The following is a 27,932-nucleotide window of genomic DNA, read 5'->3' on the forward strand; positions in this document are numbered from 1 at the left end:
GGGGACGTGCGCGCCCAGCGGGGAGGCGAGCCCGACAGCCTGAGCATGCGCAAGGGTCCGCGGCTGCTCCCTCGCGCATGCGCACTAGTAAGGAGGTGCGAGCCGCGGGCGGGGCGGGGCTCTCCCCCGTGGCCCAGCTCCGGGGCGGGCGGCGGCGCCCCCCCGCGGCGGCGCGATGGATCTGGAGGCGGCGCGGCGCGCTGTGCTGGCCGCCGTGCGGGGCACGCGCGCTGCCGACCTGCCCCGCCTGCTGCACTGGATGCGCAACACCCGTAAGCGCGGCCCGGCGCGGGCGCTGCGCTCCGCCTGCCGCTGCCGCGCCCCTGGCAGCCGGCGGGGCCCCTCGGGCAGGTCTGGTCAATGGGGGAGGCCCGGTGGGCGTAGCGGGCCTGAGCCGTGCCCCGCCAGGGCGAGGGTCTGCGGCCTGGCTGCCCCGCTCCGTTATGGTGCTGGCACCGGGCGGGCGTCTTCCCCCCCGCACCGGCGTCAGGCCAGCGGCCGGCCTGCGGGACAGCCCCGCCGGCGCGGGCAGGCGGGAGGAGGGAAGCGGTGGGGTGCGGTAGTCGGGGCGTGTCCCCTGCCCGCCGCGTGCCCGCCCGGCGTTCCGAGGGCTGTGGGGAGCCGTGTCCGCGCCGGGCGCCCTGCTCGCCCGGCAGGGGTTTGGCTCGGGCGGCAGCGGAATGCCGGCCGGGAGCCCCAGTCCGTCGGCTCCGGGGCGCATAACGCTCTGCTACCGGGCTCGGCCTAGCAGGGGCCCGGGGGCTCTCCGGGAGCGAGGCTGCCGGGAGGCGGCGTGTGTTGCAGTGCCCAGGGAGGCCTTAACCCACGGCCTGTCCGATGCCGTCTGCTCTCTCTGGCTCCGAGCAGGGGTTCCTGGCCCCGAAGCGATCCCTTGGCACCGGCCCACGCTTCTCAACTGCCGTAGCCATCAGGTTGTCACGTCAGGCTAAACCGGAGCTGATGGCGTGCTCGGGGTTGCCAGTGTGGCGGCAGAGCTGCGGTTCGGGGTGGTTCTGCCAGCTGTGCAGCAGAAGCAGGTGCTCCCGGCAGAAGAGCAGGACAGACAGCTGGGCTGGTAACCTCTTAAACTCCCCAGCGTCAGAGGTCATACAGAGGTACTCTGCTGCTGGCGTATCTGTAGGGTTTTAGAGGTTTGCCTGGTCTTGTTCCACTTCACACGTGCTCACAGCAGCCTCCCAGAAGCTTGAAAACAGTGCCTTGAGCTATTACCAAACACTGTTTTCCTCACTTAATGTCCTCTTAACATAGCTTTCTGTTTACTTTCTTGTTTGTGCCTCAGTACAATTTCATCAGCATGCTGCAGCCAAGCATCTTGTGGCAGATGAAGATAGGAAATGTGGGTCATTTGCAGCTGAACAAAAAGATTATATGGAAACCCCAGGTATAGGCTGTGCCCCATGACAGGGGGGTTAGAACTGTATGATCTTAAGGTCCTTTCAAACCCAAACCATTCTATGATGCTAAGGCTGTAGGCACATAGTGTCACACTAAATAAACCGAGTGCTGCTTTGTGGGTCTATTTGTATTTTGTCATTGCAGATAAGAATTTGGAAGGCTCCCTCCGGATCCTTTGATCCAGTCTCAAGCAGCCAGTAAGCATCCCGTTCATTAATCATTGCCTGCTGGGGTGATAAACCCAGTCCCTGGTGATCGTGTGTTGGGTCTGAGAAAATGGTCATATGCTACCTTATTTCCCTAGGTCATGCCCTGTTGTGGGCATGGGTTACTCCTGTTCAGGTCTTTTGTTACAGCACCTCCAATGTAGAAGGGAAACATCTTCATAAGCAGTCACACGGGGATCGTTGCAGAAAGGCAAGCTGTGACACCTAGAAGCTGTCCAGGTATAGAACTGGAGACTCAGCTGTTACCCTGTGGTTTGCAGCTCCCCCGGCCGCTCAGCAGAGGCGGAAAAGAACCTTCTCTGACTGAACGGGCCCTCTGCTGGCGTTACAGAAAGGAACACACTGTTCACTGCTGTAAGCAGCAGCCCGTCAGCCTTCGGGAAGGACATTGCTGGGTGTTTCGGGGCATCTGTGAGTCAGCCTTCACTATTAAAGCAGAGATGGGACTCCCCAACAGCTGAAGGCTGAAGTTTGGTGGGTGTCGTTAGTGTTCATTGTAACTAAACATTCTTATTTTCTCTTTGTGTTTATGTACACATGCATATAAATACACAGGTGTATGTCTACACAGATGTGTGCATGTCCATAATGGTAGAGCAATCTCCTGTAGCCAATATTTCATTCGTTTTTGAGTCCTTGTCTGGATTCAGTAACATGCTCTGCTTGCTAAAGGGTGCTTGGGTTACTGTAAATAACCTTGTTAGAAGTGGGTTTCTTACATCCAATATACTGTAATTTAAAAATCTCATTGAGATTCATATGCAGTCATTCATATTGCTTGTTCATTTCACAGAAAGCATTTCAGCTCCTTCTACACTGTATTGGTTTATGTGGTGTGCATATATGGCTTTCTGAGCTTACTGACTCCTTTACAAATACAGTAAAGCACATGGGAACTTATTTGTGAAACTGAAAATGCTAAACTAAAAATGTTTCGGTTAAGAAACACATCCTTTCTATTTTCTCCACTTTGATTCTATGATTGTGCTTTATCTTTTCCGTAGGAATTTTTAGCCCATGGAGTAGTTTATGCAGACTTGCACAATTCCTTTGTCAATGAATAATTCCTACAGTTTTTCTACTTATCCTGCAACTTCCAAAAATTCTCGCAGCTAGATAGTTTCTGTGAAAGACAAGTATGCTGTGGTTCCTAGCCTTTATTAGATCATGAGCTCTCAGATACTTTTTTCTGATTTTTAGTGGTTTAGATCCATGCCTAGGTCTTTCAGTGATGGGAAGTAAATACTCTTCCTTCATATTTACTCTTCATATTTAAGATACAAGCTAAACTGTAGATCAGGTTCCGAATTTTTAACTACTTTGTGCTTGATATATATAAGAAATCTTTGTCATAGAATCATAGACTCATAAAATAGTTTGGGTTGGAAGGGACCTTCAAAGTTCATCTAGTCCAACCCTGTGCAGTGATCAGGGACACATTCCTGCTTTTTTTGCAGTTTCCCCAGAGTTGCAAGTATCTGGGGTGACGTCCCCAACACAACATACTAGATGTTACTTTCTTTGTGTTGTTTCTGAGCTGCTTCTGTGGCTGCATACTGACAGTAACTTTTACTGTGGGTTGTTTTCCCCCCTCAGAATTGTTGTGTTTGAGTAATTGTATTGCCCATTGCAACACCAAGGTAGTGCTGTAATAATTAACACTGGTTGAACAGAGGATAGTGAGGAGCTGGTGGTGAGGTTGCTTCTGCTGTACCCTGAATACAGCTAGGGAATTTGGGATTCTCTGTGCAGAGAGGAAACAGTTTTATGAGAGAAGCTGAAAAGTTACCAGACCTCTGTACCACACAGGAATAGAAGCCCCATCTTTGGCAGTACTGATGTAGGAAGCAAACAAACCTCTAAGGAACAAAAAAAAAAAAAGAAAGCTGTGGGGATGGGGGGAGGTGTTTAATATTCTGAATGAAAAAAAAAAAAGCAAACAAGATAGGATAAATGGAAACAAAAATAGAATGGCATCCTCACAGACAGGTTGGTTTTCTGTGGTGTGTGGGTTCCCCCCCCACACCCCCACCTCCTACTGCCATCCTACTGCTGTTTCTGTCAAGATGTTGAGCTTATAGTTTTATTTCCATCTGAGGAGGACTAGGCATTATTCCAATGTTAGCTATAGTCAGGCTTTTTTCCTCTCTCTCACAAAGAGTGTACATGCAGCCTTAGAATAAAGACCTGCATGAAGTGGTTGCCCTTTAGGGTCAGTGTTGCAAGGACAGCCTGATTTACTAGTTTAACTTAATCTGTGTTTTCTGACTTGCATACAGTCAGAAATGACTGCATTTCTCTCTGGTGCTGCTGAGAAACTTTTTCACAGAGGAGGTAAATTATAGTAAAGCGAGTTATCTATAGTAAAGACTCTTGTGTATGTGGAACGGGAAAAACATTGAACAGGTTCTCACTCTTATGATTTTGGACTAATCTTCCTTAGTAATTATAGGAATGTAAGTGTATACAAGATGTTAATAATTTTCTTCTTTGTACAAATACAGAATAAATTACCTAGTCATGCTTCCCTTCCCCTCCCGTCCACCCCCTCGGTGCCATTGTGAATTTTAGAAATCCAAAATCTTTACATATGATGGAAGAAGACATTACTGTTTTAAGGCAGCTGCTTAGCAACACTGCTTTGGCGTTTCGCAATCAGCCGGCTCTTCCCACACACTGCAGTGAAATGTACGTCATTTCACGGTGACTTGCATTCCAGCCTTTCTTTTGAGTTAGGCTTAGATCTCAAAGAAAATGAAATAATAAGAGTTGGAAAGAATAACAGGAACCTTTGGTGTCTTTTTTATAACAGAATGATTAATGCTTTAATATCCTTCTGCAATAACGACGTCCCAGAAGTTCTGGCTGACAAAACTTGGGTGAAGCCCAAGAGCTAATTCAAACCACTTGGGGACCCCCTCTCCCTCCTGAAGATCCTCCTCAATTGGGTCCCAGCATTTGATGTATAGCTTCTGTATAAATGTGTGCATGGTCATATTCCCTCTCGCTTCTCCACTGCCCAAACTCTTTAAGAATTTCCAATAGCAGCAGAGGTTGCATTTGTTACGAGTGGGTGCTGAAGGATATAAACAGTGAAAGTAGAATTGATCAAGCTGTATGTGTGCATGAACAGAGATACAGGAACCAGAGGAAGTAAATACATGAATCTAATTTCAAGTTTGAGATTGAAGTCACCAAACTGTTCTACTTACTGGCAACTACTGAACACTTTTGCTTTAATGCAGATTACAAAAGCTTCTCTTTCAATTTATGTCAGTGAAGCACAGATAAGGTGGTAAAAAGACCTTTTATGGTTTTTCATGTACTGCCATGGAGTCTAAGAGAGAAATTAAATATTTTTTTTTTTCAGCAGGGCTAAAACTTCTCTAATGCTGGTGCTTTTTTTTAGTCATGTACCAGTAAAATGAAACAATCTTACAAACTTTTCCCATTCTCTGCACTTCGTAAGAAACATTTAAATACAAAGCTAAGATTTCAAAGTGATGTACTGGTCTGAATGGCCAATTGCTGATATAGTAATGTATTACTCAAAACAATTATTGAATAGTAAACCTTTGTAAATTCTCTAAGTTAGGGATAAACAACATATACTTAAGTACAAATCATTATTTTTTTTCTTGTGGATTGACTTGTACTGGGAGCAAACCAGTTTTTTAAGAGATTGGCATAGGATTTAGTCTTGTGACTCAAAGTTGGGGGCAGTCAGTGCTGTAAGTTCAGGATTTTAACAGGCAGTGTGAGGGAGGGGTATCTGACAAAATTAACTTCACCGGACAGTGGCAGATGTGCTGCTTTACTACAGTGTTATGCATATAGATTCGTAAAATAGTTTGGATTGGAAGGGACCCTTAGAGGTCATCTAGTCCAGCCCCTAAGCAATGACCTCTTCATCTAGATCGGGTTTCCCAGAACCACACCCACCTGGCCTTGAATGGCTCCAGGAGACTTCTCAACATACTGTTAGGAGCAGACCGAGTTTGTCCAGCTTTTTCTATTACGTACTTAAAGATGTAGTCATTATTGTGTTCTTAGACCTGCTACATAAAATTATTGGATTATGATTTTCACATGACAAGGATAGAAAATAGGATAAGAAAAATTGTGGCTCTTTGACAGGAAACGGTCTTTAAGGTTTCTTTTTAGTACTGTTGCCACGGCAGGTAGAACTAAAGTTGAATGAGCCTCTTTAAAAGGATGAAAGCATGGGTTTCTGCAGTGTAACAAATATAGTATGTAAATTCTGTGTGTGCGAGAAAGCAATTTAGTACAAGGCTTCATATCCAAATTGGTAGAACTGATTTATCCAAGTAAGACAGCCTTTCAGAAGAGATCAAAATAGTATTGCAGAGCCACATTAACTGGAATCTGTTTCTTTGTTAAAATTGTGCTGTACTGAAAGCCTTTTCCACTACTCTGTTGTTTGGTAAACTAAAATGGGATGATACCTGTAATGTGATGAATCACCAACTTTGGGAATTGGCATTAATTGTTTTTGTTGTGACGATACTGCTAGAGAGGGGTCTCAAGAATACCAAGTACTTCTAAGTTGTTAGTCACTGAAACTTAATAATGATGGGGAGAACTAGTGATTGCAAAATAGGTATGTGACTTACCTTGTTTAAAATTTAACTTTGAAGCTTCTTTCAAATGAAGGTAAAAGGCTGAAAGAACTAATAAAATAAGCTCTGGTTATATTCCCATTGGAAAAAGCTGATTACTTTCTACCAATAGTTGAGTATGCTTGGGTTAGAAATAGTACTTAGAGTTCCTGAAGAACTTGGTACACTGAGGTCACATTTTGCTTAAACTGTTTAGCCAAAAAAGGAGATAGTAAGGTTTTAGAGATGTGAGACTTCCTCCTTGATCTGTTTGTTTAGTCATTAAAACACACTGAATGATTAAATTAACCTCATATTAAGTAACATGGATGTTAATATTTGCTTTTTAGTTCTGTGAGTCTGAATATAGTCCGAATATATATCTAGAAGCCCATAAGGTGCTTTCTGCTATGGTTGCCTTTGCTAAATCATCTTCTTTCCATGTGTCATGTAATCTTCTGTTGTCATTTGGAAATCATGCGTTGCTTATCTTCAGTCATGTATTTCGCAGTGCCAGGATGTTTAGATGTTGTTATAGCGGTGTTCTCTATCCCGTGCGAAGCTTTGTGAATGTTTTCTTAGCTTGTGTTACATTTGCTGTAGAAAGGCTGAGCAGCGCCAGGGTGTTAATTAGGCTTTTTGCAATGTGTTAATTAAATTTTATAAATGCATGTTGAGTAGATCCAGTGGAACCGGTTTTTGAAGTAAAACACAAACACTATGCACTCAGACTTCCTCCATAAACAAATGATTGTGATTCATCTTGCAGTATTTCATGAACTGGATGTTTCTTTCCTGGTTAGTTGTCTGTTCAATGAACACAGGGGTTGGCGTACATGCTCTCCATTTAATACATGTAACAGGCACTAAAGTAATATCAAAAATAGTTTTCTATTTTTTTTTCTTACTTCAGGATCCCTTTTAAGGTGATACTGAGATTCTCAAGTGGGAACAGTTTGTTAAACACAGGGGTGGAGTTGATAAAACTGTACCAGGGGAGGCAGAAATGCACATTTTCATATTTGGCACCTGTGTTCTGTACTTGATGGCAATCTATAAATATTTGCATACTGCAAAAATAAATGAGATATTGTGATAGCTGTTGCTGTTTCTTGCTTTGACAGGAATGAGGTGACTCTCCACATCTTAAGTTGGGTCACAAACTATATGCGCCAGCACAGAGTGTTGCATGTGCTGCTTCTGCTGAAGCTGCCATTTTGTCATCTGAGGAGGAGTGTGTTCAGAACTTCTCTTTTTGTGTTTCTGCATGCTTGCGCTTTACAGTACTAACTGGTAGTTGGGAAATAACACTTCCATTTGTCATTTGATTTTCAGTATCAGTGTTCCAACATTTTTTCATTGAAGATGCATATGGCTAGTAAGATTTTCCTTAGGACCTGTTTCATACAGAGCATCTAAAGGAACTCTTGTGTGTCATACTTGGTTTTGTAAGATCTCAGAGGACCCCATGTGAGATGGTCAGTGTTGTGACAAGTATTGTACAAATGGGAGTTGAGGCAGAGAAGGAGTATTCTGGGTTTGAGGAAGATGGGTTTGCTACCTGTCTCCCTCTGGAAGTACCTATTTTCTCTACTGTAGAGCTGGGACATCGAATAGCCTTGAGAGCTGTCCACTACTGATGTTGGCCAGAAAAGGTCACCCAGACTATGAGGGAGAAGATTCTATTGATGCACTAGCCCCTGAGAGAAAGGGAGCTGAACTTCTGCATTTACAGTGTGATGTGTCTGGCCTGGTGGTCTATGAGCACTTCCTGTGTTTCATTAAATGCTATATATGAATTTGATACTCTTAACAGGCAGTGTAACAGCTGGATGAGCTCTCTTGCATAGTAATAGTATTGTTTTAAAGCATGTGCAGATGTAAGGGCTTATTACCCACAGGCACTGGTCTGTACAGCTGCTAATATCAGCTTTCTACTCATTCAGTTTGTAGAGCAATTTTCCTCCTTCTTCCTTCCTCACATGTTATCCACCTCAGCAAACTCTGGCTCCTTTGCACTCTGAGGGCCTATTGTGATGGTGATGGTCCTGGTTAAGCAACAGTTAAATCTGTCCATCTTCTCTTCCTATAATCTGTGTGTTTACTTCTGTGCTGTGTCACATCCACAGAAATCTTCTTTTTGCTGATCAGAAAAATCACTCCCTGCTGCTGAGATATTCATAACAAATCTGCAAGTTGTTGGATGGACCGTGAAGTTAACAGGAGATGGGTGCTTATTAGAGGTTTCACATTAAAATGCTGACAAGCTGGAGCTGCTGCATTGCACCTGTTGTGGTGTTGGTGCTGCTGCTGTTGCAGCTGCCACCCCTATCCCTCAATGCAAAGTCTGCATCTTTTAGGAGCTGAGGTTCTGGAGAACTTAACTGTGAGCTCTTTGGAACAGCAAATTGTCTTCCTGTTGTGTAACAGCTATCAATGTTGTTGTTGGCCCCATCAGGGCCTTGGAGTGTTACTGCTATACATTTAATAAACCAAATATATGTTAAGGTAATCCAGGTGATTTAAAGTTACTGCTTCTTCTAGTGGGGGATTCAGGATTATCTGTTGGAATCACTTGTAATGTGTTGAACAGACCGTTTACATTTGCACTGTTAAGAAGAGGGTGTCTTGTGCTAATGAGTGAGGGTTTCTTTAATGATGTTGTTCTCACTACATTGCTTAAATAAAACACATTTCAGAAGCTTTTCATAGTTGAAAGTTAGCTGGTCTTTGTTTCTTGTACTAGCCTTAACTTTTCTCACTGTTTCTAGCATTGCCTGTATTCCACAGGCAAGATTAAGTATATTAGCATAGAGAAACTTGTAGCATGTTTTATAGATTTATTTTGAACCTGCTTGCCTCAAACTTGTCTATGCTAATGTTCCCACCTGGGAAAGCAATGCTAACAAACATTGAACTTTTTTTAAACACCTCTGAAATCTGTCAGATCTTCTTTTGGTGAGTGGTACGTGTAAGCACCACACTCCCTGCCCAGCATGCTAGCAGTCTGAATAGAACAAGAAACAAACCAGAAGGTATAGGGAAGAGAGGACAAACATGTCTATTTTTAGACATGAATCAAGAGGTGGGTTTGGTATATTTTTTAGGATTTAAGTTTGTGGCTGCTTTTTGTTGCGCAGGTTTTGTTTCTTTTACAGGTATGTGGTTTTGACCTGAGATGTGACTTTGTTTAGAATCAGTTCAGTGTGCTCAGAGCAGTGAGATGTCCAGACAGAAAGAAATTTCATCTAGTCCTTCATTTGAGGAAAATATAACAGAAAAGGAACAGAGTACAGGTGTACAGCAGATCTTATGCTGAATGTGAGCTAGGAACATCAGGCCCTTCACACGAAACTGGCATGTGTAAGCAGGATGTTGGCTGCAATATGTGAAAGGTCTGGTTAGAGCACATAAGCCTTTAGTTGGAATAATGGGTCTAGTTCTTGATACTGCAGGGCAGAAAGGCTGAGAGAGTCCAGGAATTCCAGAAGGGAGTGATGAGAATGATCACACTCTTAGGAAAAATGCAGGAAAGGGCTGGATAAGTGGATCTTGTTTCTTCTAGAAGAGATGACTGATGGGACACATGATGAGTTTTCAAAGAAGTAAAAAGTTGCTACATAGAGGAGAGCAAGAAGCTTTTATATTTCCATTGTGAGTGGGACAGAGAGTGCCGAGTTGAAATTGTGACAGAGTATACCTAGATCAGTTATTAAGAAGAGTATTCCTTAATAAATGTAAGTTAAGTAACTGTAGTCAGGCGGTGGAATAGATTGCTAAGGGTGGTTGTGGAGTCTCCAGCATTAACGATCAATTGAAAAAGAATAGTTTGTAGACATAGTGACACATTGATTCAGCCTTGGAAGAAGAAAAGATTGGTGACCTCTCAAGGGTCTCTCTTGATCTTTTTTCTAGTTAATGTAATGCAGAGATATGCTGGAAAAATAGCAAGAATTTAGAGTATGCCTCTGCAAAAATGTACTATTTTACATCCATTTATAGAATCATAGAATAGTTAGGGTTGGAAAGGACCTTAAGATCATCTAGTTCCAGTCCCCTTGGTATTTGCAGGGACACCTCCCACTATACTATGTCACCCAGGGCTCTGTCCAACCTGGCCTTTTCTTTCACGTTTGAAATAGTTTGATAGTTTAAGTAATGTAAAATGTATTCTAAGTTGAACTGTTGAACTGTGCAATATCCCTGATTTTTTTTTTTAACCACTTTATTAGAAAGATGGTATGTATAAAAAGAAACTTGTATATATATATAAAAAAAGCCTGTGTTCAGGCAACTATGAGTTTTGTAATTTCTTCAATAGTTCAAAAACATCTTTGATGTTTTTATATCTTAAGCTGAAACAGTATCACTTTGGTGGCAGCCCAGACCATCATATGTGAGTTGTAAGTTTATAAATATGAAAATAATCTGAGATTTCAAAAAAGCGCTACATTTATTTTAAGTGGCAAAGTTATTACACTCCAAATCTGTCATTGGCTGGAAAAGCTAACAAAGGCTGAAAAATGCATTTCTAATAAAAACCTTGTCCATCTGGTATTGTTTATGTCTTTGTATTGTACTGGTCATCACTTAGTCCACATGATCTACATATGATTATTCAGGGGGTTTTGTTTGTCTTGATTTATAGATGACTTTGATGAGCTCGTGGTGACTAACAATGATGTTGTGCTTAAAAATATCGCTGAAGATTTGCGGAATCGTTTACCCATGGAGGCAATGTTTAATTCGGAACACCAAGCTGTACAGAAAGTAAGCTAATTGCTACGGTCTGCTTTCACTGAACCACACCACTTGTTTGGGACTGATGCTGATTTCAGTTTTCGTAGTAGTTCATAATAGAGAATAAGCACTGGATTGAGGTATAGGAAATCTCAGTTTGATTCTCAGGTCTGTTGCTGCATGATTATGTGACACCAAGAAATTTTTCTTCATAGTTCTTAATACTTTGTTCGTAAGTTATTTGGCATAGCTTTCACTCTATGTGGTATGGCACCTGTCACAGTGATTCTTCAATGCTGGCTCCATAACAGACTCTTAACAGCCCCCTTAAAGAAAACAGAAATACAGGGCCAGTGTTTCACTGTTGCCATAATGTGGGCAGTGCAGAAATGATTTCCAGCTCTTTTCAAATTCTGATGGCTCAGAAAGAGGTAGGCTGTGAGTCCTGTGGGAGGGGAGAGCACCTTTTCGACTTGAGCTGTCAATAGATGTGGAAAATTAACGCATTTTGCAGAAAAGTGACGTGTGGCTCTTAAATGGGAAAAGTGGATTGGCCACATGCAGCAAGCCTGGGAGAGAGAGGAAAGAGGAGTAGGAGGATGAAGATTATACCCCTTGAAATGATGAGAAGCAAGCATCCCAACTGGTCTGCTTTTGATTGAAAATGACACCCATTTTAATCAGGAGTGTTTCTAGTTTGGGGCATAAGGCATGAAGCTGAAAATATTCAGACAGTTGAAGTTGAGAAGTATTAATGCCCTTTCTCCTAAATTTAAGTTCCATTCTCATCAAAGTGGAAGAGAAAAAGCTTCCTTTACCCTGTAACACCTCTATAGCCAAGCAAGCAAAGGAGACCAAATTCACAGATTGTCTCTTACTTGGCTGTCAAAGCGAGCTAGGTTTCTTTTGTCAAATTCCACTTAATGGTTATTTCAGTGGAATTCGATGATCCAGTTTACATGCAGGATTTCTATAGTTTCATTTTGATATGTAACTTTTGAGTAGGGAAAAACTTGTATATCATGGATTTTTGGGAAAGATAGGGTGGTGGGACAGTTAATTGTGTAACAGTGTAAATGAAATTGAGAGACTTGGTTATGCCTTTCTTAGGTTTTGTTCCTCTTCTCAGATACACCAGCATCCACTGCCCATGATTCATGTTGATGCATTCCTTTATGATGATGATTTTGTTGATTCATTGTGTGAGGAGGGGAAAATGAGTAGGAGCTACTGCACAGAGTGTGGCTCATACAAGACTGCATCTTTGGGTAAGTGCTCTTTTGGGAACATGAGAAACAAATTCAGTTTGACTAAACTGGTTTGTGCAGTGACTCAGCTAGACAACACAGTATCCAGCTGATGGAGTACTTTGTCCAGACTGATGCAGTACACAGGCCAGAATTACTTCCCATAACCAATGGAAAGAGGCTCCTATACACGTAAGTTGAATTAATTTGCAGTGTATGAGTGACACTAGTTGCCGACAAAAACTGGGCAGGGAAGAGGCAGAGCTATGTACCACTGCAAAGGAAGATGCAAAAGGAAGACAATACTGTAGGAGTTCATGCAGTAGCCTCAGTGTTCTCTTGCACCCTGAAAAGCAGTATAAATCACCATCTGTCTTAAAGCTTGTGTGTGCTGTGGTATAAATCAGTGCTGTTGCTAGTATAGCACAGCATTGGAGGAATGGTTTATATGGAAGACATTCCATTCCTTAAAACCTTGGAGTTGAAATACAACGTATTGTCTGCCCATAAAAAGGTTTGTGTGAATTGTGTTGAGATTTAGGTACCATGTTTCCTTTTTCATTTAAACAAGCCCAAGTTGTTTTCTTATTCTTTAATATATGTCACTGTGCAGAAAAAGGTAATTCAGTTTCATGAAGGATTTCAGAATTCTCCATGTAAGGGAAGGAATCCCCAGGCTGGGGACAGACTGCGTGGCAGGCTGCCTCTGATCTGCAATCCCTGGATATCCGGGGTTCCCAGCACTAGTTCAGACAGGAAACCATACAGGTTTTCAGTGGTGATAACTCCTCAGATTAGTATTTCATTGGTTAATAACACAGTAGTTAGTACTGCCCACCCAACACCTTTGTTCTGTTCTTATTTCCCAGAGTTTATTTCGCATTCCTTTTCCCTCATGGAACTGAAGTTTCTTTATCAACATGTACTGCCTGACCTGACAGGAAAGGTAGTGGTTGACGTTGGCTCCAGACTTGGTGCAGTGCTATTTGCGGTAACTTCCAGCACAGGAATTCATATTTTATTACTGTGACAAACATTTTCCCTCTTCTCTGACTGCCTGCTCTTGTTACTCCGTCTTGGATGGGTCGTTCTGAGAGGCACCTCAGATTTGACTCTCTGAACAGTATAAGGTGCTGTTTACTAGTGATTTCAGTTCTGTTCCTCACAAGAAGGAATATAAATGGTCTTGCTTATTGAGAGAAAAAATCTGTTGTCCAACAGAGTAGCATATTGCTGTCACACATGCTGCTCATTTGCTAGTTCCTGCTCTCTCTCTTCTTCATAAGTAAGTTTGTCCTCTATGTCTTGACCATGTCTATATATAGATTAGTTATGTTAAATTCTTTTATGAAGCTGACAAACTGTTAAATTATACAAAGGAAGACTTTGATATGAATTTGTCTCCAAAAACATTGTCCTGCTCTGCATTTTAAAATGCACATAAAATACTTCATCGAGAAACTTGAGTACAATTTTGATTGCTTTTGGCATGGCTGGTGCAACATATGGCCAAAAGCAATGCAAAACACACATTACAACTTTCTTACAAAAGCCAATGGCTGTTTAGGGCTCAATCTTGGAAACATTCAAGCGTGTAATTTTACTCATCTGCCTAATGTAATTTCGGGCTACTCAGATGAGGAAAGTTACTCCCAGTTGTAAGTATTTGCAGCACTGGATCCTTAAATGGTAACACTTTTGCTAGGCTGAATTTGTTTTGAAGTACTTAAACACTTGCATGGTTATAGCAGAAGATAGTCTTAACTAAAACAGGGGAAATGTTTTTAAAAAGAAGAGTTCTCCTGTTTAATCATGGTTTTGCCTTGTATCGACTTCACCTTCACAGGCTGATTTTCTGCTGAGTTGAATGGTTTCAGAAAACATTAATAATTAGTTTGTAGTACATAGATAGCTCAGATATTCTGTATCTTTAGCATAATTTATTTGCCTTTACCATTGTTGGCAACATGGAATTGTGGTGTTCAGTGGAGACAATGGCACTTAAAGCAATGTCCTCATTAGGGCCCTGTAGGCTCAAGTATTTGTACTTTTGTTTTTTCCTGACATCTCCAATAACTTTCCGAAAATCTCAGTCTGAAACTGAACCATTATTTTGGTCTTATTATTAAAGGATAATTTACCTTTTTTCATACGTACCTGTCTGAAGCACCTGAAAATGGCCATAATACTATATTACAGGTGCTGACGAAGACTTTATACCAAAATACCCCCTTATTACTGGTACCTTTTCCTCCTCCATTTTCACTCACTTTGACTTTATGTGTCTTTTTTTTTCTTTTTCCTCTTGTTGTTTTCTTCTTCCATTCTCCCAGGAAATAAAAATGTGCAGTCTTTTTGCTTTACGCTATTTTTGTAACTTGGTTTGTACTGCTTTTTTCCTTCTTAGACCATTTTCCATCTGTTTTGCAATTGAAGGGAAGCTAGAGCTTTCCTTTTTATTATTTTGACATGTCATTTTGGGTTTCCTATTAAAATTCGTGAGATGTAAGTGGGAATTGCCACATCAGGAGCTTAGCTCTGAAAAACATGTCACGTCCACTGAACGACATTTCTCAACTTGCTGTTTTAAAATGCTTTCTTAATCTTAACCTCTGTTCTATTTTTTCCACTTTAATTGATTTTTTTAAACTTGTTTTAAAGGCATCACAGTTACTAAATTTCCTTTTCCTAATGTAGGGTTATCTTTATAGCTCAGCATCCCAACTGTATGGAGTAGAAGTGAATGCAGACTTTTGTCAGTTGCAAGAAATGATGATTACAAAATACCAGTTCATTGACAGAATTAAGGTAACTCAATACATGGTTTAGTGTATGTTTTTTTAACCACCGTATACTAGGTATCCTGTTTGTGTGAGTGGCTGGTAAATCAGTCTGCTGAGAAGAAGTTTCTGCTTTTGCTTGTTTTGGTCCTAAATAAAAGCTTTGCATTAGAGGGAAAAAAACAAAATCTCATAGCAGAGAGGAAGGAGGAGATTATCAAAATAAGATAATGTGTGTTGAATTGCTTAGCCTTGTCACTGAATGGATTTACCTACTGGCTTACACAAACCAGACACATCTTAGCTGTTTCTCCCAGTGAAATCAGTGACGTTGCCACTAACTTCTGTGAAACTGAGTGTATAAAAAGTTTGTCACGAATAACAAAACTAAATGTCTGTGTTCCATTAACATTAGCAGAAAGATATTTGTAGAATTTGCAAATTTGTGTCCAAGGACACCTAAAGGCCTTAACAGCTATTGGCATTTCCTGTGTTGTAATGTCAGTGCGTATGTACCTTTCGCAAACAAAATGGATTTCAAACAATGTGTTGTCATTATGAGAACCATTTCCCTAGTCCCTTTACGAAATTACTACTATTTTAATGAGAATTTTTTTTTTTCCTTTCTTGGGAATAACCAGTTATTTTGTTGCCAGTAAAAGTTGGAAAGTAGAATGTACTGGGTAGAATACTGGCTTTAATCCTGTGTTACGTGCATGCGTTCTTGAATGGAGTCACAAACTGCTGGCTGTAGTAATTTCTTGGGAACTAAAGTAACCAATTTTAAACTGGATAGAAATAAGAAACATGACATATTTGACACAGTGTAAGCAGTATCATTGGGTTGCCCAATTCAATCCCTTTGCTGTCAGTTTATCCGTAACCTTTGGGTCTTGCATGTTTTGTGTTCATAACAACTTACTGTGACGGGACTGAAAGTGCAGTTAGGAACTCTGTCAAGTTAATTCAGTGGAGCTGGAGATCTGTATGTATGCTTTTCAGCCTTGTATATTCTTTATTATGAGCCTTTTTGTTTTTCCTTCACACCTTGTAATTCTGCTGAAGTATTCACTTCAGAGCATAAAGATTAGAAGATAATAAGTTTTCAAAGCAGTGCCTGAGGACTTAGCTATTTGAGTCTCATTAGATGCTAATTTAGTCATGTGACTCCTGTTATCATACTGCTTTGAACATTTCAGTCTTAGGTTTATTTCACTCCATATCACTCCTCTCCAGGATTCTGGACTTGAAACAGTCAGAATCCAGTAATTGCTATTATTGAAACATAGTCAGAATCCAATAGTTGCTGATAATAATTTATGACACAAATTTGAAAAAACTTTTCATAGACCCTTCTTAAATAACAATCGGTTTTCAAGATATTCTGAATTTTTTTAGTATGTTCCCAAAGGACAGCAGGGTGGATTGACATCTTTAGTGGCTAAATCTCTGAGTTAACCCTATGTTTCTTTGGTCAGCATTTGGTTTGTTAAAGTACATAGAAAGCTGCTCAGCATCTTTTGCCATTTGAACAAACAGATGCTGTGAGGAAAGTAAACGCTTCAGCAGATCTTAGGAAACTTGAGACCTCAATTCAGAAATTGCCTGTAATCATTAAAGGCTTGGTGCAACAGAGCAGTTTTAAAATCAGTTGCTGCCTCCTCTGTTGTGCCAGCACACAGCCAAGCAGGTCAGGGAACTGGTCCAACTGAAAAAGAACCCAGCAAAAAAGTGCCGTTCTGGTTGGAGCAATACCTGGGTCAGGCTTGTGGTGCAGCCACACATGCTTATGTGGTCCCACATTCCCCAATAGGGATGAAGATGTGTTTTGGGAGAATGGGGTACTTAGGTCACTACAATCAGCGTGGTCACCTACTCTGTAAATGTAGACTAATTTTAAGGTTCAAGGTTTATTCAAGTCAAGGAGACATCAGCACAAGTCCAGACTTTCCCAGTAGTTTAAGCGTCTTTATGAATTGAGGCTTATAATACCAAGTGTGCCATTAGTAGGGCATTAAGAAAATTTAGTGCTAATTGTGATTTCTTTTGCTGCAAGAAGTCCACTGACTGAACAGTCCACCAGTCACTTGTGCTTGGCTTAAAGGACTGCTGCTTTGTGGGGATTTTTGTACAGAAATTACGTGATTTTGTTATTTTTGCCCCTTGAAAATAAGATAGTGAAATGAAATTTCTCCTTAGCCTCAGAATAGTGATCCACATCCCACTTACAGTCAAGGTAAAATCTAGGTTCTGGTTCGTGAGTTCTGGCAGATGTAGCAGAGGCATTTTTTGCCCCTAGCTGTCTGTCCTGCCCAACTGCAGGAGGCTCTTGCCTGTATAACAGAGCAGCAGTCAAGCCTGTATCCAGATCTTTATCACCCCAGTTTATGGTCTTTCATTTTAATCAACAGTTAGCAGGGGCTTTATGTGGAGGACTTGAGTTCCCGGACCTGCTGTATTTGGTGGTGGCCTAAGTCGTGTGTCTTCTTTCTCTGCTGCCTGAATGCTTAAACTTTTTAATCAGCTTCTGTACTGCTACATTTTACAGTAGACTGTTTGAAGATAAATTGTTGCCAATCTTAATTGTCCTAGAAAGCTCTAACTTTCATGAACTAGTGGCTAAATAGTTTAGGTGTCCACACACTAGAGGTGAAAGAAATCTGACCAGTCATTCAGACAACTAAACTGTCCCTATTTCTCAGTGAGCCAGAACCTGCCAGTTCTGGGTAAGGTATGAGACCACAGTTGCTTCCTTTCCACTCACTACATGCAGTGGCAAACAACTTGGCATGGTAATGTGTTTAAGGAGGTAAAGGTGTTTGTTTTACTGATTTGCTGATTTACTGTTTGCAGAGAACCCATGGAATACACCTCTCAAAGATGAAATGCTGCAATGCCTAATGTTTTAGGAATGATAGAGTTTGGTTTCTGTTATTACTGACATTGAAATATTTGGTTGTAATTGCAATTGCTATAATGATTCTGGTAGCATGGACTAGAGTCATAAACTGTGACAACTCGTTATCTTTTCTGCACTTGGACCCTTAAAAGTTGCAGGGGTCAATCAGAACAGCATGCTTTGCATGTTTGTTAAGAGGAGGAATACATAATTTACCCTCCCAACAAGTACTGATGTATTGTTAAGTGGGCAAAATGTTTTTCAACAGGTAATTGTTTTTAACCTTTTGTACTAACATTCAGCTTTCCTGTCAAAATTAAGAATTCCTTTTTACATCTGTCCAAAATTGGAAGGATTTGACAAAATGTGAAATGTTGAATACATCAGGTTAGTATGTTCCCAGCCCAACCTAGCAGTAGGTCACACAGGAAAGAAAAAAAGTTGTTCAGATTTTCTGGGTTTTTCCAACATATAGGGATGAAAAAAAAACCCAACCATGGAAAGCCAGTATTCAGATAGGCTTTCTCTCTGTTATCCCTTCAAAAGATGTTCCAGTTGACGTTTCTTCTCAGATTTGGGATGTGATATATTTCTTCATGTTTAAGAGGAAATCAAACACATCTTGTCAGAGTGCTAATGAGCATCCATATTCTCCTGTCACTGTAATCTCACCTGTTTGAAAATGACATGATGTGCTAATATCCTTTTTGGTAGGTGAAGGTAGATGAAATCAAACCAGCTGCTATGCTGACTGGAGGGATAGTTGTTTAGTAAAGTAAAGCACTTGCTGTCCTCCAGTGCTACCAAGCATTCTGCCTTTCCAGCATTCCCAGTCCTAATACATGTTGTGAAAATTCAGGTGTCAAACCTGGGTCTGTAGTGTCTTTTCTAGCTGTAATCCTTTAGTAACCCACTGAGCCTGCGAGATGTCTTTTATTATCCTCAAAAAAGCTTTATCTGGTTTAGCTTCTTTCCTGAAATTAATGAGCATTTGTGATAAAATACAGATAAGTGAAATGTAACAGCCATCACATACACAGTCTCTTCTTTTATCGCACACAGCGTTCTAGACCAAAAGTGGGATGTTTATTTCACTTAATGTAATAAATCCCTTATTTTAATTAGAGGAGATAAAACTGATTTTTGTTTTTTCATTTCTTAAAGCTTCTTCTTTTGATCTACTGTGAAGCCAGTGAAATACCTGTTTTGTGGCTTGTTCAAAATGGTGGTAGCAGGTGCTGTGTCAGGTTGACAGGCTTCATGGCTACTTGAAGGCAGTATTTGTCTCTTAATTTATGCCTTGTGAAATTTCTTTTCCTTCAGGTGGTTCATGCAGACATCTGTACTCAGGCTTCACTTCTTCAGAAGGCTGATGTTGTTGTAATGAATAATGTCTTTGAATATTTTCTTGACAGACAGGAACAGGCTAGGTAAGCTATGTGTCTGAACAAGTTATCTATTTCTTTGGCATTGTCTGTGTAACCTTGTGAGCTATGGAAAACCTTAAGGTTGTGCTTTTTGAAGTCACATAAATTAAACTGCCTACACTTGTTACACTTAACTGCTAAAGTGTTATGGCAGTTGTTTGTTGTTAAACCCACTAAACCCTGCTGCTTTGTTTACCCAAACCTTGCCCTGAATCCTTGCACTGATCTGTTAAAGTAGTATCTGCTGTTAAGGGACCTGAAATTATTATATTGGCATAAGCTTAATCTTCAGAAAGAATACAGGCCACTGACTTGTGAATGTCACAGCTTTAATATAGATGCACTGCAAAACATGACTATTAATCCTATTTTCTAATATGTATTCATAAGGATAACAGTAGCAGACAAACGTATGGCTAAGGTTCTTCTCTTTCAGGTACAAGATGCTCACAGATGAGCTTTTGCTAATCCAGCAATATCAGTTTATACCATAAATAACTTTATCATTCAAAGTTGCTTTGCCTTTATAATGGACAGTCAAAAAGGAAGTGTGTCTTCACCATACCAGCCAACAGTCTGACATTTGCTAACAGTTTCAGCTGAGACTTGTCTTACTGCTGCCCATGATACCAGGCAGTAATGTCAGCTAGAGAGGTAGAGTGGATGTGTGAAGAGTAGTGGGTGTTTCAAATTGCCAGGAGATTTGTTTCTGAGCACATGTCTGAGAATTCATTTGATTCTTCAAGAACTCAGGGACAGTGGTTTAATGCTGCATTAGTACCATGTAGAAAAATGACATTTGAAGAATACTGGAAATATAATTCTTTTTAGTCTGAGTTGCCATGCTGTGAAAAATTACCTGACGTGCAAAATCAGGAGAAAAGGAATACTGGAGGCAATATTTAAATACTTCAATTGCTAATGTCTTAAGAGAAGCTTTTTGTCACGACTGCAAAGTGTGTATGTAAAGAGCAGGTTGTTATTAAGCTTAATCATAGAATCACAGAATGATTTGGGTTGGAAAGGAACTTAAGATCATCTAGTTCCAACCCCCCTGCCATGGGCAGAGATGCCGCACACTAGACCACGTAGCCGAAGGCTCATTCCAACCTGGCCTTGAACACTGACCAGGGATGGAGCATTTACCCCTTCTCTGGGCAACCCATTCCAGTGCCTCAGAACTTCTTCCTTACATCTAACCTGAACTTCCTTTGTTTTAGTTTGAACCCATTACTGCTTGTCCTATTGCTACAGTCCCTGATGAAGAGTCTCTCTCCAGCATGCGTGTAGGCCCCCTTCAGATATTGGAAGGCTGTTATGTGTGTAATAAAACAGTGTGCTCAGAGACTGGATTTTCTTCAAAAGTTTAAAGGGATGGGATGTCAATGTTTAATCGTAGTCCAAAGTGAAGGTGTTGACAGTACAAAATGACATGCATGTATGTTAAAAAAGTTAAAAAGTTAAAAATCTTAACACTGTAAGACCATTTATTCTCTCTGTTTTAAATACAAAGCTTGATTTTATTCATACAAGATATTTGCTTAATATTAATAGTGACTGATAAGCATGTATAGCAAGTCTTTTAGTCTGTCTCTGCCCAGTAAACTGTAGAAGTCTTAGATATCGTTTACAATCAAATGTGGTTTGTTCCCTAAAAATTGGTGACCTGCTTTTTTTTTTCAGAGCTTGGGAATTTGTTGCTTGTAATGTAAGGAAAAGAGGATCCTTATTAGTGACAGTTCCAAGCCTTACAGAATCACTTTCAAAGGTCCAGGTAAGTTCCCTCAGCTGCTTTTAGCCAAGACATTTTGGCACTTTCTATGAAAGTGGCAGTGTGGTAGTTGAGGTCAGCTGCTTGCCAGTATTGATGTGAGGGAAGGATATGTAATTTTGTGTGTAGATTAAAAGATGTAGGACTCTGGATTTTAATTCCGGGTTGACCGTGAACACCCCTGCCTGTACTTTGATTTTCCCCACCTGTAAAATAGAAATCCCAGCCTGTATGAACAGGCTGCACGAACCGTTACAGTATTACATGTATTATTAACAATACTTTAGCTGTGAAGTTAAAACCAAACAGCAAAACAAAACCAACACAAACCATTAATAAAGTCAGATTAGGGTTTGAGTAATTTTTGCGAGAATCATATCCACTTCCATCAGACTTCTTCCAGGTATAGGGCTAGAACTTCAGAAGTACATATGTATTTATAGACTTCTGGAGGCAAAACCTTGAAATGTTTTCTCAATTTAGCTCTATGTTTGCACATTGCCTTGAAACATGACAAACTATTTTGTTAAGCCAGTGGAAGAAAGGGACATATTAAAGAAGGACCATCCCTGAGGATACTGCGTCTTCTGACCTGCAGTGAGCATAGAAAATGACTCATTCTGTGAGCTGTTAAAAGTACAGGTCAGGGAGAGATGTGGTCTCCCAACTAATCAAGTGATTACCAAAGATGTTGAACACCCTGTGCTACTACTGCTGTTCCCCAAGTAGTAACCACTTCTGATGGACCAACCTCTGCTCTGTTACCTCTGCTACTCATGCCATAGGTCACTGGTAGATTACAGTTGTTATGTGTATGTTGCCTAGCCAATTGTGTGGGCTGGCTTTAGCTCAGAAACAAAACACTGATCATACATGACAAGGTTATTTATGAAGTGGCTTGCTCACCACAGTAGTCTGCTTTAGAGAAATCAAATCACTTGTTGCCTGTATGTTGATGGGTGAAATAGATCCTGAGGCCCAGAAGCAGCAATGGTGTCACTAGGCCTTTCCTTCGAGCAGGCAGTAGAAATACAGCAGCTGAGAAGCCCTGTGTGTAAACCAAGAAATACCTGTAATTCTTCTATGGTACAGTTAGTGGCTCTCTCAATACTTCTGTCAGAATGCGTATAGAGAAGCATGCTAGTAAAATACCTAGGTTATTCACTGAAATAGTTTTTAAAAGGTATCCTTCATAGAAGCATAAAATTATAAAATGGTTTGGATTGGAAAGGGAACTTAAAGCTCATCTTGTTCCAAACCCTGGTCATGGGCAAGGACACCTTCCACTTGATTAGGTTGCTTCAAGCGCTGTTCAACCTGTCCTTGAATATTTCCAGGGATGGGGCAGCCACAGCTTCTCTGAGCAACCTGTCCCAGTGTCTCATCACCCTTGCTTGTGTCCAGTTGAAATCTACCCTCTTTCAGTTTATGATCACTGCCTTTTGTCCTGTCACTACAGGCCCTGGTAAAAAGTTGCTCGCAGTCTTCCTTGAAAGGCTGCAGTAAGGTCTCCCTGGAGCCTTCTTTTCTCGCAGCTGAACGAGCCCAGCTCTCTCAGCCTGTCCTCACAGGAGAGGTGCTCCAGCCCTCTGACAATTTTTGTGGCCCTCCTCTGGACCATGTCCATGTCTTTCTTGTTCTGGGGTCCCCGGAGCTGGACACAGTACTCTGGGTGGGGTCTGATGAGAGCAGAGTAGAGGGGTAAAATCACCTCACTTGGCCTGCTGGCCACACTGCTCATGCAGCCTATGATGCAGTTGGCTTTCTGGGCTGCACACACTGTGGGCTTATATCCAATTTTTCATTGACCAGGATCCTCAAGTCTTTCTCTGCAAGGCTGTTCTCAATACATTTATCCTCCAGTCTGTATTGACTGTCAGGTCCCAGCTGCAGGACCCACCTGCAGGACCTTGCAGTTCGCCTTCAACTTCATGACGTTTGCATGGGCTCACTGCTCAAGCTTCTCAAGGTCTCTCTGGATGGATTCCCTCCAGCAAATCCACTTCATTGCTTGGCTTGGTGTCATCTACAAACTTGCTGAGGGTGTACTTATTCCTGTCTATGTCATTCATGAAAATATTAAATAGTATTGGTCCCTGTACAGGCCCTTGAGGGACAGCACTTATTACTGGTTTCCACTTGGGCACTGAGCCATTCACCACATCTCTTTGCATCTAATCTTTATTCTCTTTATTATGTTTGGATCTTTCTTTATTCTCTCCCATTTAGGTTAAATGACATTTCCAGAAATTAATTTATCATTGCTGCATAACTTGGAATGACTAATCTCTCTTATTATGTCTTGCATTTTTAAAGTTGTGCTGACCTTGAAACTCCTGCTGTGTTTCTCAACATTGTGTTAAGAATCTGTTTTCATTGTTTCAGACAGATATACAGCTTGGCCAATGGGTCGAAGAGATGCAGCTGAACTATGATATGTATGTGGAAAAGGATGTTGACACAGAAGCACTTGAACAAATACATTTATACAAGATTCTCTAGCAGCTGGAAGAATTTACTAGTATCCTTGTAATATCATATATTTTGGGTCTGAAATGAATTTGGATTGTTTTGTGTGAATAAATCAGGTCAAAATTCTTATTGTGATAAATCTGGGTCATATCTGTGGTTTGTAATGAAAGAGTCTTTTGAAACAGGTTTTTTTATGGAGGCATTCTGTATCAATGGCGTATATTGATTTTTAACTAGGAGATTTCTTTATGGTTTAATTTTTGCAGAGATTTTGGAGAGAGTGGGTACATACTGATGCTAAAAGAAGTTTTATTCACTGCTAATGTTTGCTAAATGTGTCAAACTTAAGAATAGCAAATAATAATGTGAATGGTAAGAATGCATTTGGCGTGTTACTTGAAAGCTGCAGTACGTTAGAGTTTGCTGTTTTGTTTTTATACAGACCATTTATTATCAGCAATAATATTTATTATTAACTGTTTTATCTTTAATGTTCCTCCTGTAGAATTTGTGGTATTTCTTTCCAGGGTCTGTTTGATAACCAGAGCACCCACTGGCATCAGTTACGAGAAGCAAGTCCTTCTGTTTAGTTAGTTGTCCTTAAGGTGGATATTAGCATAAAAAAGCAAAAGACATTGAGGAGCCATTGAGAATTAATACAGTGAGTCTGGGATGACAGAACTCTATTCCACTTCCTGCACTTCTGCTGGGGATGGTAGGAAGTGTAATAAGGGGTTAAGAAGCTGAAAATTCTGAACAGGTGTCACGGCTTAGCGGAGGCTTGGTGGTGGCGTAAAACATTGGAAATTCGTAACAGAGCCTCCTCGGAGAGGAAAGATCCACATACGCCCACCACATTTACATTTAGATTGTACGTTCTAAGGATGTGAAGCTTTTAGTCAGCTGAAGAATGCTTCAGTTTTTAGCAAACATTAACAATCTGAGTGCAAAAATATGAACTTCAGGAGTTTGGACAAAGTGTGCTAGGAATTTAGAAGCACTGTTAAAAGTTTGCTACACAACTTAGGTCTAGTGCAAACGGGAAAACTGTAAATTGTTTTCAAGTCATCAAATGATTTACAGGTCCGTGAACTTAATATACACTGTAAGCAAAAAGGAACAGTGGCCATTAGGCACTCACAAACGTAGTAAGTAAATGGAACTCTAGAAGGGATAGTGAATTTTAACAAGTCTTATTTTCATGGTCTGTTTGAAGTGGAGGAGGATGTTTTTACCCTCAGTGATGCTGAACTGCTATGTTGAATCTTGCGTTAAAAATTAACAAAGATGGAAAGCTTTTTCTAAAAGAAATGTTTATTTTATTAAAGAACAATAACTGAGCTGTTGATTGCTTCATTGTCAATGAGACAAATGCCCTAGAAAAGGAACCGAGGAGAGGCTAGGCATGGGGTGGAGGTAATGCAAGGCTAATAGATCTAACAAGTAGAGAACAAAAAATGAGAAAATAAATGCATGTGCAATTCAGAATGAGGAAATGAGCACTATAGTAATCAGTGCAGTGGAAGCTGGGACTGAATTTGGAGTGTAGAAATAGGCTGCTATAAAAGGAAAACTGACTGGGTCTTAAAAAAGCTAGTTCATAACCCTACTATCATGTGAAAAGCAAACACCGTGTCAGAATGTTGCTTACTTCTTCCAGAGGTCCTGCAGGATCTCCTGAGTCAATTGTCAGGACTTTTGGCTCACAGGTATACTGTGCCCTGCATGTTGTTTTGGTAATATGGGAACTATAGCTTTCATTGCAGTTGTTTCCCCTCTTCATGCTGAGTCTTCAAATACTTTTTTTGGGTGTTGATCTCGGATAAAAAAAAATTCAATAGACTGGAGCAGATCACCAGCATATTTAATGACATCTGTATCCTCTGACTCTGGAAATAGCATGCACACGTCTGGAGCTCATATGCAACAGAGAGTGCAACAGGGAAGATCCCTGTCTTTTTTTAGACATCAGGAGAAACTTAAGAGGTGAGTTCCAGCTGCTGAAACTTCTGTCTTCCTCTCCTGCTTTTAATAGGTCCTTGATTTAAACCCTCACCCCAACATGTTTACAGAGGAGAGGTGGTGGTAGTTCAGTTTGCTTTTGTTAAACTGGTACTCAGAAGTACAACTCCTCTGTCCTCCCTTCAGATATTGCTTGCTAATTTGACTTCATAAAAGCTCATAGGGCCATTCTTAAGGATGTTATGAGCTGCTTAACTCATCTACCAAAGAGCTAAAAGCAACTAGTGTGTGAAAGAAGGTATTAATTGTATCTGTCTCTTTCCCAGCTTTAACCTTTGTTATCTCACCTGTTTTAGTCCTGTTATAGATGCCCACACATAAGGATAGCAAAAGAAAGGTGTGAGGAGGTTTGCAAAGCTCTGTGTGAAAGTGGGCAAGTTGCTTTTCCCCGTGTACACTCAGGCAGCCTTGATTGTCAGGTGAAATGCTCCCAAGAGTGTGAATATTGCCTCAACTCAGGTTTTGCTTTGTTGGCTCAAGGAAGCTTCCACTGTTATATCCAGTGTGCCAAGGCCTTGTTCTCAGCTCTGCTATATTGTGCAGTATTTGGCGCATGATTGAACTTTGCCTCAGTTCTACAGTGAAAATGAGAGTAACAAATCCAAATCAGAGTAAGGTTGTGAATTCAGTGAGTATCAATTACTTTGAGGTGGTCATATAAAAAGTGCTGAACAGCCATGCTGTTCTTTGTATACTGACCTAATTTAAAAAACCTGAAAGGCAAAGAAAACACCAGTACCTCTCTTGAGATAAACTTTCTGGCCCTTGACAAGACAGCTTTGAAAAGCCTGGATTAACCACACTGGTGTTGAAAATGCATTAATTATTATTTCCTAGTTCCTCAGTTTTTACAGTGTCCTTGCTGTTAGAAGTCCACTGGTGTTGGGAGGAGGGGAAGGAGGAGAAACAAACCCATGGGTACCCAGGTTTTGGGGTTTGTGTGCAGGGCAGCTCTGTGACAGCTACCGCAGGTGGCACAATGGCTGTTGGAAGCTGCCCCCATCAGCTCCTGGGCTGCATGGCCTGTGTGCTGCATCTTCCTGTGAAAGGACAGCACCACATATGACCTAACCCCAGCTACAACACCGAAACCCTGTGGTCATGAACAGCTCATAAATCATAAAATTTCACATTTGTAGGCCTAAGTTAGCACAAATTAAGCTGAGGGAGCTGCACATCTGCAGTGTTTGTTGTAATCACCAGGAGTTTCTGGCATACATGGAACGTGGCTCTGCTCTTCCGCAGCAGCGTAAGTTTCCATGTAGTATTGTGCCTTCTGCAGAACAAGCTATCTGAAATATGAATCTGTCAAGAACTACTTCTGTAAATTAAAGAAGGCTTTTTGGATCCACTGTAATAGCATGAAATCTCTCAATGTCAAGCTGTAAGAATGATGGATTAACTTTGCAAACAGGAAACATCACGAATATTTTTGCTTGAGAGTTTGTTCTCAAAAAATCATCAAATGCCTCATGCGGGCAGCCTGGCTCTCAAAGGTGAGTGATTTTCCGTGTGTCCTTTATCCCAGTAAGCAGTACTGGAAGGGGCTAATGTCAGGGGAAACCTGACAGTGAAGCAAGCCTGAAAAATCCATATCTGTCTTTCCTGGGTTTCTCCTGTCTCTTGTCTCTTTTCAGCCATCTTTCCTGTCCCTGCTGCTAGTACCAGGACCAGCTTGTGGTGCAGCAGGAGGCACTCAGAGAAGCTCTGCCTGAGCATGGCTGCAGCCTCAATGTTTTCTCTGATACTGGAAGACAGTTACAGTGCATGTAGCTGGTAACTTCAGCTGAATGACTTCTGGGGGCCAGTGCTAAGTGGGATAATGATGGAAATGTTTTAAAGGGCTGGTTTGCACTCTTTAGGAATTCTGGACTCCAGAGAAATGAGCAGAACCAGCTCCATCTCCTCTCTGAGCTGTCACAACAGACCCAGACTGTGGCTTCCCCCTGCCGTCAGTAAAGCAGAAGCTTGGCACGCACAATGCCACCGCTTCTTGCTAGGTTTTTAACAAGTGGCCTCTCAAAAGCCGCCCTTGGGCTGTTACAAACCCTCTTGCAGTAGAGGGGCTTGTGCCTGTAGAAAAGGAGGCGATGCTGTTTGGCCAACAAATGCATGTTTAATGTTCTTTCTGTACTTCTACTCGTTCATTATTTGAGAGGAGGTTAATGTGGCACAGTGTTTTGGGGAAGGAAGATGGAACATCATGCTTAAATATATATATTTATTTTTATTTTTTAAATTCCTGCAACTCAGTGCACCTTGCATCATTTAAAATGATGACATATTTGTGTGGCCCTAGGGATGAGTCTTTT

At 41.1% G+C, this 27,932-nt stretch overlaps 1 protein-coding gene across 2 annotated transcripts; it reads left to right on the plus strand.

Moving 5' to 3' along the window:
- The first annotated feature begins 129 nt into the window (after nucleotides 1-129).
- Nucleotides 130-23,737, plus strand: LOC136017743 (uncharacterized). 2 transcript variants are annotated; one of them, XM_065686292.1, is made up of 9 exons: nucleotides 130-272; nucleotides 1,301-1,402; nucleotides 10,911-11,032; nucleotides 12,132-12,270; nucleotides 13,119-13,240; nucleotides 14,947-15,057; nucleotides 19,252-19,358; nucleotides 21,039-21,129; nucleotides 23,512-23,737. In XM_065686292.1, exons 1-9 carry the CDS (start codon nucleotides 176-178, stop codon nucleotides 23,626-23,628), a joined length of 1,008 nt encoding a protein of 335 aa, XP_065542364.1. In that variant the 5' UTR covers nucleotides 130-175; the 3' UTR covers nucleotides 23,629-23,737. The 2 variants fall into 2 exon arrangements, with proteins under 2 accessions (XP_065542364.1, XP_065542366.1); XM_065686294.1 differs by lacking the exon at nucleotides 1,301-1,402 and having other exon boundaries at nucleotides 132-272.
- Nucleotides 23,738-27,932: the final 4,195 nt, after the last annotated feature.

Source organism: Lathamus discolor, chromosome 6 (assembly GCF_037157495.1).
Source record: "Lathamus discolor isolate bLatDis1 chromosome 6, bLatDis1.hap1, whole genome shotgun sequence".
Lineage (NCBI taxonomy): Eukaryota > Metazoa > Chordata > Aves > Psittaciformes > Psittacidae > Lathamus > Lathamus discolor.

What these genes read in the sequence shown, in the direction of transcription:
- LOC136017743 (XM_065686292.1), top strand. Translation starts at nt 176, where the DNA reads ATGGATCTGGAGGCGGCGCGGCGCGCTGTGCTGGCCGCCGTGCGGGGC. An exon ending in ATACAAGACTGCATCTTTGG is followed by an intron (nt 12,271 to 13,118) that starts GTAAGTGCTCTT and finishes CTTATTTCCCAG; the next exon opens with AGTTTATTTCGCATTCCTTT. An exon ending in AGTTCATTGACAGAATTAAG is followed by an intron (nt 15,058 to 19,251) that starts GTAACTCAATAC and finishes CTTTTCCTTCAG; the next exon opens with GTGGTTCATGCAGACATCTG.